The sequence below is a fragment of the Carcharhinus amblyrhynchos genome, chromosome 6, assembly GCF_965287045.1.
Source record: "Carcharhinus amblyrhynchos chromosome 6, sCarAmb.v2.hapA, whole genome shotgun sequence".
NCBI classification, from domain to species: domain Eukaryota; kingdom Metazoa; phylum Chordata; class Chondrichthyes; order Carcharhiniformes; family Carcharhinidae; genus Carcharhinus; species Carcharhinus amblyrhynchos.
In genome coordinates, this window is record NC_137329.1 from 102,951,306 (window position 1) to 102,964,085 (window position 12,780).

The 12,780-nt window shown below is 38.7% G+C and overlaps 1 protein-coding gene across 2 annotated transcripts in view; it reads right to left on the reverse strand.

Annotated features, from left to right (window-relative positions):
- Nucleotides 1-791: 791 nt before the first annotated feature.
- The window catches only part of cttnbp2 (cortactin binding protein 2), a 161,770-nt gene continuing 149,781 nt past the window's right edge, over nt 792-12,780 (reverse strand). For both annotated transcript variants that reach the window (XM_080191100.1, XM_080191099.1), the window contains 5 exons: nt 10,427-10,606; nt 9,542-9,605; nt 6,731-6,863; nt 3,332-3,439; nt 792-1,580 (listed from right to left, as the gene is read on the reverse strand). In XM_080191100.1, coding sequence (XP_080047226.1) covers nt 1,353-1,580; nt 3,332-3,439; nt 6,731-6,863; nt 9,542-9,605; nt 10,427-10,606 — 713 coding nt within the window. In that variant the 3' untranslated portion in view covers nt 792-1,352. The remainder of the gene's footprint in view (nt 1,581-3,331; nt 3,440-6,730; nt 6,864-9,541; nt 9,606-10,426; nt 10,607-12,780) is intronic.

The following is a 12,780-nucleotide window of genomic DNA, read 5'->3' on the forward strand; positions in this document are numbered from 1 at the left end:
TTGGAAATCCGGTGCTGCAGGACACACAAGCGGGATGCAAATGCTCTTCCAAACCCTGTGAACCGGGCACCACATGATCCTCCAAGCATGCTGCCCTGAAATATTAGCGCAGCAGGATGGGAAAATCGCAGCCATCATCTCTCCTTATTTCAACAATTAACTCCTCAATTTACCACCTCCCTTTTTACACCTTCCTCTTTTTGCCTAAAGATCCTATACCTGGACTGTTGAGTTGCCAGTCCTGCCCTTCCGTTAACCATGTCTCTGTGATAGCAACAATATCACACTTCCATGTATCAATCCATGCCCTTAACTCAGTCTTACCAATTACATTCCTTGCATTAAAGTAAAGCCCATCTAGCCTTGCCTTACTGTCAACATAGCTGAACTCACTCTGACCTGCTTCTTTTGTTATAGCATGATGTGTCTCCATTTCAGTCAAGGGGAGTGATAGCACCTGGTTTTCCTCTACAACCAAATTGTTGGGCAACCTAACTTCAAACAAAACCATGGCAGAGAACATTCAATTACTAGATAGCAAAATTAAAAAACCTCACCCAAGACTTTTATGTTTAAAACGGATACTCCAATCTACCTGTTGTGACTCACTGCTAGAAGTAATTTTGATGAGTCAAGCAAGAAAGCTTTTTACTGAAGGAATGAGAATTCTTTCATCTATTTTTGCAGCATGTTCCTATGTGAACTGTGATCTTTATCCAGACATGCAGAGAAATGAGTGCAACTACAGATTTGTGATCATGTATGACACATTAAAAAAAACGCACAGAGAATCCATTAAAACATTTAATATGGCTTCTTGTTTTGCAGGAAAATCAACATTTCCATTGACATTTATTGCCACATTCTATTCACTGAATAACATCCAATGAAAAGATGTTTTTATATTAAAAATGTAAATACATTTGCGTATACTGTACATATCATGCCATGGATACGAGCTATGTACCACATGGTTCTTCTCACTTCATAATATATATACTTCTGTGGAAAAACCCTGAATAACAACAATGTATTAACAACAATTGCAAATGTTCATATGTGCAACAAACCATTTGCTTTTTGTATAAATTCTCTCTTCTCTTGGCAAAAAAACAGCCATTTGTAGTTTCAACAACCCAAGTATTCAATAAAACTGAAAGGCAACAACTAAAAACTAGTGCTTTGTCATAGCACCAACAACATTCAATATATAGTCACTGTGGTCCCCAATAAACATATAGCAATAAAGAAGAACTTTACATTTTGTTTAATATATTACAGATCTGTGGTTCTTAAGTAGATTGTTAGTTTGAAGGCTTTTATGGAAAAAACCTTCATACATAATTATATTCTTATTTTTTATTGGCTTCATGTAGAGTTTTGCAGAGGGTCCAAACCTCCTTGGTTGTATTGTTATTCGATTCCGAATGCCTTGTATTACTGTTGCTGCGGTGAATACGGTGTGTGTTATTCAGAAGTACAGGTAGATGCGACTTCACTCTTGAGATGCCTGATCTGCTCACTTTTTTAATGCTGCTACTTGACACAGGTGTGCCATTTTTTAGAGTACAGTCAGAAACCTGGAAAACCAACAATTAATATTTTCCGAATAAGTCAACTTTACTGCGCATCTACAATTGTCATTTGCCATTTATTGCCCTTTAAACAAAAGATGTTCAATTGTCATTATTACTGTGTATTCAGTATGCTTTGGCTGAACACATTTTTTTTAAGCTTTAAAAATGTTGGGTTTGGAGGCTGGAGGTGAATAATGTGGCGAAATAAAATTCCAATCATTCTGTTCTTGTTCCAAGCACTACAATACCATAAAACAACTTGGCGAATGCATGACATACAAGGGGAACTAGACTTGACTACTTGCCACTGCTGAGGCAGGACCACTACAGCCATATGTTAACAATTGTAAAAGTTCTGCAGGAAATCTTACGTTGTAGTCTGCCTCATAATTGAGCAAAATACATTCTAGGTCTTCAGCAATATATTTCAAATAAAAAGCATATTAACGCAACTTATACATCAGTTAGTTTTAAATGTGGAAGGAGTCACAGCAGAAATCCAGAAAAGAAAGTAACACCTCACTTTTTATTTAAAGATGATATATATACTCAGTTATACAACTATTGACCTCACTCAGACTTCCAGATTCTCTTAATAAAACAGCACATTTCAAATTAAGTTAGTTTTGAAGAAGGGTCCACATTCTAATCAGTTCTCTCTACAAAAGCTGTTGGTCTGCTAAGTGCTTCCAAAGTTTTCTGCTTTTTGTTTTACAAATATTGAAGTTCACTGCTGCTGTCAGTCAGTATTTCCCTCTAATTGCTGTAATGAAAGATCGTTTTCAATTAATTAAATAGTTAAGCTTGTCTTTCTCTAATGAGCAATCAAACTGAAGTTCTGTTAATTGTAATTGCTGGTACATCAGCTGCAAGTAATTCCAGTAAGTAATAAATTGCTGGACATAGCTACAAACCCAGTATAATAACTCAAACAGTAGAACACTGACACATCATTCAATAGTTTAGCAATTGTCACCATTACTAATTGACACTAAACAAAACTTAACACCCATCTGGTTCATTAATGTCCTTTAGGGAAGGAAATCTGCCATATTTACCTGGTCTGATCTATGTGCCATTTTATAGCCACAGTAATATGGATTACTCCTAGTGCTCTCTAAATGGTCAGCAAGCCACATTGTTCAAGGGCAATTAGGGAAGGTCAGCAGAGCAATGCGCACATCCCATTAAGGAATAAAAAAAGTTTAATAGTGTAATTTTAGAACGATGGTTTAAAATCTTGTGATTTAAAAAAATGGAACCCAGTTCAAGGATTTTATTTTTAAAAGCAGCAGATGCTATCACTATCAATTTCCTCAGCATTCCCCCAGTCAATGTGCAACAGGTCACCCATTCCCAAGTTTCCACCTACGCTACTCCATTTTTCATTACTATTGTTAGTGCATTTCCTAGTAGTTTGTTTTACCCTTCACTGTACTCTTTCCCCTGGGAATGCAACACAGGCCCACTGCAAGTCATCCTGCAAAGACTGCTCAAGATTAGGAAGTTACTGGGACGTTAGTCTGGAGTGGGGAATGGGGAGAAGGCACTGTACAAGCAGAGTAGTTGAATATACCAGTGCACCACACTAAGTGTTAAGCCACACCGCCTGTTTTACAAATTATCCACAAAGATTCAACAGAGGGCTCAAGCTGTTACATGCCAACTGCCTTCTACTGCATCTCCAATAGTTGAAGGATATGCATCAAATAAACAGTGCAAACTGAAAAACCTGAGTTCCAAACTTATATTACCTCTGGTGCTGGTAACGGAGCAGGATAATGATCCTTTAGTGTCTTTTGGGATGACTGATCACTCTGGAAATCAGGAATCAGAAATAAAAGATCCCTTGACATGTCGATCTGTGACATAGAGATGTCAATTTTAATATTCATAGAAATCGCAACTACAGCTATCTATTTCAAAGCATGACTCCTAATGTTTTACCATCTTATAAAATGAAAATTGTACTCAATTCAGTGGATTGTGAAACATTTTCTAAAACAGCAAACTGTTAAGGGTAGCATGGTGGCACCGTAGTTAGTATTGCTGCTTCATAGTTCCAGGGACCTGGGTTCAACTCCCTGCTTGAATCACCATCTATGTGGAGTTTGCATATTCTCCCCGTTCCTGCGTGGGTTTCCTCTGGGTGCCCCAGTTTCCTCCCATGCTCCAAAGATGTGTGGGTTAGGCTGATTGGCCATGCTAAATTGCTCCTTAGTGTCCTGGGATGCATAGGTTAGAGGGGTTAGTGGGGTAAATGTGTAGGTTGATAGGGATAGGGCCTGGGTGGGATTGTTGCCAGTGCAGACTTGATTGGCCGAATGGCCTCCTTCTGCACTGTAGGGTTTCTGATTTCTATTTATTTTTAAATTAGTGCACAACAGAAGCTGTATGATTCTTTTAAGGAGGTCACCATTACTGTATTTATCAACATCATGAGCATTCAACTTAGTCAAGGAGATCAACATGAGGTATGTGTTATGTTCAGCTTTGACATAGACTAGAAACTAAGAGATTTGGGAACATCATGCTTCCACATGTAAGCCAAATGATAAGTTTAACATTATGAAGTGATTATATATTTAGATGAAAGAGGAGTTAAATGAAAATTAATAAATATTAAAGTTTAAGGAGCCAACACCAATTTTGAGACTAACTTTAGCATGTCTCACAGAAAATCCACATTTGTATCATCATATCCACAGAATATCCCAGAATTATTTTGAAACATGGTCACTGTTACAATTTAAGGAGATAGTAACTTTCACACACAAGAACGTGCAGACAGTAACAAAGATGAATAATCAGTTAGATAATGGTCCATAACTTCCTCAGAGTGGCAGTCAGGATTAGATTACAACTCCATTCCAATTTGCTTGCATTTAAGTGCTCGTCTCGCCCAATCTTCCTGACTCAGGCTGGGTGAGTCTCAAGAAGCATAGTGTGCCCCGTCTCCAGTAGCGGAGTATAAAAGAGGTGGAGAGAAGATGGGAACACCCCCGTTTTTACAGCATCAGCTATGAATGAAGTAGGTGAGTTTAAAGGTTCCAGTGAAAATAACAAGCTAGGGAGAAGGTAAGTTTCTAAGGTAAGTGAATGGAATATGGTGGTGGGGATTTAGACATGCGGGGGGAAGAATCGAACTTTAGAGAGAGTGGAGTTTGACTTTGGCGGGGGAGAGGGAGTGAGGCATTGGGGAGGGGGACAGACTGTTGGACATCAGGGAAGTGGTGCGGGTCATGGGGAGGGGGGCATCCCAGGCGAGGCTCTGCCTGGGTCTTCAAAATAGTTATGCTGAAGTCCGAAGTGCTTTCATTTCTTCGAAACTCTTGCAGCGTAATTATGTGTTAAACCGGCAGAACCACCCAAAGTTAGTAATTTAAACTATTGGATGGTTCCCAGGCCAGTGCAGTTGTCCAGGGGAGGATAGCCCTTATAGAATCATAGAGGTTTACAGCATGGAGACAGGCTCTTTGGCCCAACTTGTCCATAGTGCCTTTTTTTTAAAACCACAAAGTTGGTACCAATTGCCCAAGTTTAGCCCACATCCCTCTAAATCCATCTTACCCATGTAACTGTCTAAATGCTTTTTAAAAGACAAAATGGTACCCGCCTCTACTATTATCTCTAGTAACTTGTTTCAGACACTCACCACCCTCTAATGAAAAAACTTCCCCTCTGGACCCTTTTCTATCTCTCCCCTCTCACCTTAAACCTATACCCTCTAGTTTTAGATTCCCCTACCTTTGGGAAAGGATGTCAGCTATCTAGCTGATCGATGCTCTCATTATTTTACAGACCTCTATAACATCACCTCTAAGTCTCCTATGCTCCATGGAAAAAAGTCCCAGCCTATCCTTGTAACTCAAACCATCAAGTCTTGGTAGCATCCTAATAAATCTTTCCTGCACTCTTTCTAATTTGATAATATGCCTTCTATAATTGTCCTTCTGAGCAAATGCCAGGTAAAGCCTTATGTGGGAACTTCTAAGAGGGATTCCCCAGTGCATCTTTGGGGTACCCCCCAAATCCAATGCTGGGGAGCCAAGAAGATAGGGCCACTGTTTATTTGGTTAGAGGAGGGCCATTGGCAAAGTCAATTCGGAAATTCTCTGCTCTACGTATAGAATCAAAGAATTATATGGCACAGATGGTGGTTCATGATATCCACGCCAGCCCTTTGGGAAAGCTATCCAACTAGTTCCACTTACCCACTCATTCCATAGAGTGTAATCATGTTTTCCATTGAGTATTTATCCAGTTCTCTTTTGAAAGTTAATTTTCAATCAGCTTCTACCACCTTTTCAGGCAAAGCATCCCATCTGACAACAATTCACTATTTCAAATGTTTACTCTGTTTCTTTTGCCAATCTGCTTAAATGTGTGTCTCTGATAACTGACATATCTGCCATCGGAATCACCTCTTTATTTATTTCATCAAAATTATGAATTTTTGAACATCTCTATCAAATATCCTCTTAACCGTCTATGGTCCAAGGAGAACAATCACAACTCCTTCACCCTCCCCACAGAACTAAAGTTTCTCATCATTAATGCCATTCCTGTAAATCTCTTTTGCACTCTCTTTAAAGCCTTGATATCTTCCCCAAAACGTGATGCCCGGAAGTCGATGCAATACTGTAGCCGAGGCTGCCTGCGTATTATGAAGGATTAACACAATTTCCTCACTTTTGTATCCTATACTGCTATTAATAAACCAAGGATCCTATACACCTTTTTGTCAGCTGCCTTAACTTGTCCTGCTACTGTCAAAGGTGTGCATGCGTGCATCCAGAGGTCTCACTGTAGCTGCACTCCCTTCAAAACAGCGCCATGGAATCTTTTATAACCAGCTTAAGTGGCAAATAGGATCCCAGTTTAACACATCACACAAAAGGCAGGACCTCCAACAAAAATGCACCACTTATTCACTGCTGCAATAGATAGATCAAGCACTGAAGGCTTTTCATGGAATTGAAATCCAGATTGTGCTGAGTGGTGAGAATATGACTAACTGAGCTAAGTAGATAAAACTCAATCATTTAATTCACATACATTAGGACTAATATAAATTGGCCAACCCAGATAAAATTAAACATTAAAACCAGTTTGATTGATCACTATGAAGTTTATTTGAACAGTGATCTTACCTTGCTTATATCAGACTCAGATTTGCTTAAGCACATACTCTGGAGCTCCTCCATTATATCAATATCTTCATTGGTGTATAAAGACAACCCTTGTTCGAGATCTGCAGTCTTCAGTGGACCACTCTCTAGGGGACTAAAACATTTAATCTCTTTCTAAGTTTCAGGTAATTTGAGAAGTTAAGAGCGTTCCTAAAGTGTTTCAAATATATGTTCATTTTACTTTGAATGGTCACTTATCGGATCTTAAATTTACACTCACGAAACAAAAATGACTTACACATTGTAGAATGATATTCAAGAATGCCAGATCTTAGGATCTGCAACTTCTGGCTTAAATATTGGTAGCAATACAAGTTCTAATGTTCAGAAGGACTTCCAGGAAAAAAATCCCTCAAGTCTCTTAATACAATCTAATCAGTCACATGCATCTGGATTCTTTTAAATCTCAGATACGCTTACTAGTGTGTTTTGAGAAGGTGATATGTGAAGGAAAAATGCAGTGTACATGGAGTTTCAGAATGTTTACTGACAAAATACCACACAGGGAATCTATTACAGAAGATTAAGAGATATGAACTGGAGGAAGAGTAGCAATTTAGATTATAAACTGCTTAGAAAGAATGAAGCACAGACTAGGAGTTCCTCCAGACCTATCACTTTCTTTGCTTGTCTATTACTACCATTTTGCCTTGCACCATCATGTTTGTTGTCATTTAATCTCTCCTGCTTTCTACCCTATGACAAATATTCTTTCTAGTCTTCTTCATGCCAACAACCAAAATCTTGCCCTGTCTCTGTATGCGTATAAAACTGGTTATCATTTATTACACTAATGAAAGTCATTAACCTGCAATGTTAACTTTGTTTCTCTCTCCACAGATGTGGCCTGACCCGCTGAGTATTTCCAGCGTTTTCTGTTATTATACTGAGAGTTAAAGGCAATTTCTCAAGCGTTTGGGAAGTGTTTGGAAGTGCCCCCACAAGTTTGGTTCTGGGCCCTCACTGTGTAAATTAATAAGTTGGATTATGAATTGAGTGAATGGCAAATACAGGTGAAACTGAAATGTGAGACAAAGTAATTGAGGAATAAAGCTGCGAGGGATTATAGACAATAAGATGGAACGAGCAATAAACTAGCAGATGGAATTCAATATCAATAAATGAGAAGTCATACATTTTTCTTCTTTTCACATGGGTGGCATGGTGGCACAGTGGTTAGCACTGCTGCCTCACAGTGCCAGGAACCGGGGTTTGATTCCAGCCTTGGGTGACTGTGTGGAGATGGCAGGAAACGTGATGGCGCAGCTGAACTGCCCTCTGAAATGACCTAGCAAGCTGCTCGGACATTGTGGCTCAATCCACAGGACATGGATTGCAGCGTTTCAAGGAGGCAGCTCACCACCACCTTCTCAAGGGCAACTACTAAGGATGGGCAATAAATGCTGGCCAGCCAGCCAGAAGTAGAGGAACTTATTGGGTTATGGGCAAACCACAGGCACATAGGATGAAGCAAGGCTGTTCCTTCAAAGGCCAGGCACAACAGGGAAAATGACCTTTCTCCATGCTGCAAGTTTCTATACATCTACTCTGAATATGATTCTCACCAGACATTGTCTGAAACAAACACCATATTTTCAGAAACACACTCCCCACCCTTCCCAACTTCAACACTCCCATACCATCAATTCCCTCTAACTGAATCAAATTTCGGGCAGCAGCCATGTGATTACCATTGAAAAATAAAATTAATGACATTCAACTTCCATTGTGCATCACCACTTGGAATTCTCTTATCAGTTTTGGCACTAACCTTCCGGTGGGTTCGCTTTTCTAACTGAAAAACCTGTGGAGTCCTTGTTGGATTTGTTTTGGCACAGGTGCTTTCATATTCAGCAAACTTTCAGGATGGAGATATTACCTTTTTCAAAATTTGGTTTTGACTGATATTGGGTTGTTTTTAGACCAATCATGAGTAACAAGAGATATCACAGGGTCATATACACTGCCCCAAATTACATTTGCTGCTGGGAACCTCACAAGACAATCTTGACTTGAAAGTATGGAACAAGTTTATCTGGTAAAATAAATCTCCGCATTTTTCCAAAAAATAAATTAAGCTTCTCTTCTACCTGGGCAACGATCAGCATCAAGACTCAACAAATGAAAGCTAACTGTGCTGGACATGAGAACATTGTGATCGTCTATTTTACTCTAACAACACAGCCTTTTACTTGAAGGTAACCTACTCAAGCTGCATCAAACAGCATTTTCACCAACTCAGGTCTAATCTCTGACCCTTCCAAGATAATAACTATAATTATTCAGTATGTTATTTAACAGGCTTGTAATGATGACTGCATCAGAACTTCAAAGGCCAACCAATTTAACTGTGACTATCTAATGTCATCAAGAAGACAGCTGTGAGTTACATTTAAAAAGAAGTGGACATGACAATCTGTTATTCATCAAGAGGCTTACCCTATACATATCATTTTATGATAGAGAGTGCTCTAATTTCAGGACTGCAGTATGTGATGATTTATGCTGTCTATTCAGTATTTGATCTGCTGTTAACTACTGCTTACAAAACTGATAAAGTGTGGAGCTTGAAATTAACATTAATTAGCAATTATCTAAAAATGAGAAAAGTAATGATGTGTTATTTGAATTTGTATGTTCACAAAAATTCATTCATAAAATGCTAACATTAAGTCCAACAGTCAAAAGCAACTAAATTATGCATGATTTGAACTATTTCATTAAAAACTGGAATTTTGCATTTTGTCAAAATGTTAGCTGATAGAAACTTACTGCAATTTCACCTGCGTATTCAACGTGTTGAAGGTTTTTGGCAATTCTGGCATAAGCTGGATACCTATTCAGAGGAAAATAATACATTATGTACATTACGTATCAGAGGCCGATCACAGTTTAGTCATTTTGCCACTGTTACCTTAGATTCCTTATCTTGGATTATTTTGCCCTTTTAGAGCGCAAATATATTTAGGATATCACTATAAAAAGCTTGGGTTCCTCACCATTAAGTCACACACACACTTTCTTGATTTGCAGCAGGTAACTGTTACCACTAGTGATACAGATTGCACTTAATGACTACAGTGGATCAGTCATTTTTGAAACAAAAGATAACAATGCCTCACTGAAGCAAAAAAAGTTAAAGGCAAGGTAAACTCATCTGCAAAGTTCCATTAAACCTAATGTGTACATGATAGCTTTTGAATGTGATGAGAATTTAAGGAATTAGAAAGTATTAAAATGGAATGAAAGCACGTCACAATTAATTACCTTAAGAAGCTCTGCATTATACCACAAGAGTAAATAAATGGAGGTCCTGTTAACTTGACTTTAGTTATATTGAATAAGAAATGGTGATGAGAACATCAGAAGACTTTCATGTTCCTCTTTGAATAGAATCATGGCCTCTTTTGCAATCACTTGAGTAGATAGACAGGGATTTTGTTCAACATTTCAGCCAAAGCACAAGTTTAAGTGCTGTACTTGATTCATTTCCCATAATATTTATTTATTTTTTAGAAACCAAAACAAAACAAGTAGTAAAATTTATAACGAGTAACTAAATATTTTAAGGGTCCTGATTATTTTTTGCGTACTGTGGTACTGAGTTCTTTTCTTGAGCTTTTACAATAAATGGTGCGATTCCGTAATGCACTTTACCCTCTCTTTGCCCTTCAAACTTGCTCCATGACTGAGACGTTGAATTAGCAGACTTCTTGCGGGGGCCAGTGCTCACTTTCCGCCAAGCATTGCTGTCAATTTTCTTGCTGGTTTTGCAATTGGATATCATGGTTAAAGGAAAACTCCATCCTTGGAATTGTGGTGCATATTGTTCGAACTCTGTAATGAAAAGGTTCTGAATTAACACACGGAGTCCTTTCACGCAATCTTGTCTACCTGAACAGTCAATAATTGGTCACTATGCAAAACATAATATTTTCAACTTGCCTTTTATTTACTTAATTCAGATTTTAAAAACATGAAGTCAAAAGAGCATTTTGTTTCTGCTCAGCCTTCAGGTACTCTCAAAAACATGAAGAATTTCCTAGCTGAAAATGGGAGGCCCTTGGTTTTCATCAACACAAGGGGTAGAGCTGCTACCTGGTATAACTCACTGGTCAACTCTTATATCGGTGCCACTTCCAAACAAACTAAAATAAACTCAGTTTACGAGTAACACTTTCTTTTAAAAATTGATAAAATAAATATTAAAATGAGTCAAATAAATGTTACTCATAGTTAGTTATTATACAAGCTATACATTTGAAAGTTCATTAATATGTGCATAAAAGTTTCTCAATGGATATTGTTACAAATCTGTTATGTACTTTATTCATGGTGCACATACACTTTACTCAGGTATGGTCAACTATATAGCACTAACTTGTTTGTCATCTCAGGTTGAACTTCCACATATTAGGGAGGACAGATATCCCTCGAGAATCCCTAGATTATGGAAAGAGGCTATTCAACCCATCAAGTCTGCACTGACCCTCCAATAAAGCATCCCACTCAATCCCTCCCCTCTGCCCCATCCCTGCAATCCTAGAACATAGAACATTACAGCGCAGAACAGGCCCTTCGGCCCACGATGTTGCGCCGACCAGTTACAAAACAATGACCCACTAACCTAAACCAATCCCTTTTCGTCCATAAACCTTTTCGTTCATAAACCTTTTCGTCCATCCTGCGCATGGTTTCCTCCCACACTCCAAAGATGTGTGGGTTAGGTTGATTGGTCCATGCTAAATTGCCCCTTAGTGTCAGGGGATTAGCAGGGTTACATGGGGTTATGGGGATAGGGCTTGGGTGGAACTGTTGTTGGTGCAGGTTCAATAGACAAAATAGCTTCCTTCTGCACTGATTCAATGATTCCAATTTAAAAATTGAGGTGTGGCTTTCACGGGAGGCAATGTAGGTCAGCTAGGAGTATGGTGTGATGAGTAAGTGGGGCTTGACGTGAGATAGGACACTTGCAGCAGTTTTGGGCAACTTCAAGTTTATGGCGTGTGGAACTGGAGGTTGGCTAGGAGTGTGTTTGAACAGTCAAACCTAGTACTAATAAGAACACACAAAAATGTTCTAGGAGGAATGCTTCCAGGAAAGGAAGGTAGGAATTTGATAGAGGAGGAAGAAAAACTAGCAAAAATGTAAAATTCACATTGGATGATGTTGTCTCCGCATGAAATCGGTAGCGTATCTTCCAAAAAAATTTAAGCCCACTGCAAAATGGTACACATCACTCAATAGCAACCCTGACAATGCATTTAACCCACAGCACAATGAAAAACACTCTGGCTCTTTCTAATAAATAAATGCAAGATGTTGTATGGCATCAAGTAATGACAGACAGTGCTTTCTTCATATACATAGAACCTGAAAATTTTATTATTCATAATTGAACAGCAAGCTTAAGAAATTAAACCAATTGCCATCCAATTTGTTTGCATCTCATTTTGGAAATATCTGGTTTATTAGAAGAAGACTTGATCAAATTCTTTGGATGTATATCTTTGCAGAGCTCAGAGTTTCAAAATATTGCTAGGTAAAAGCAAGATCAGCGTCACATGCAAAGCCCACTCAATCACGCAAACCAGCCTCCCTCCCATCTGTTGACGTTCACTACACTTTCGTTTGACTTGGAAAAACAGCCAGCATAATCAAAGACTCTATGCATCCCAGACATTCTCTCTTCCACCTTCTTCCGTTGGGAAAAAGATACAAAAGTCTGAGGCCATGTACCAATCAACTTAAGAACAGCTTCTTCTCTGCTGCCATCAGAGTTTTGAATGGACCTACCGCATATTAAGTTGACCTTTCTCTACTTTCTAGACAAGACAGTGGGGCTATATTCTGCACCCTCTCCTTTCCTTCTCTATATATGGTATGCTTTGGCTGTACAGCACACAAGTAACACCACTTTTCCCTGTATGCTAATACATGCGACAATAAATCAAATTGATGGCAACATGCTTTGTATTTTGAGAACAAACTCTGTGTAGGCCATTGCTCAA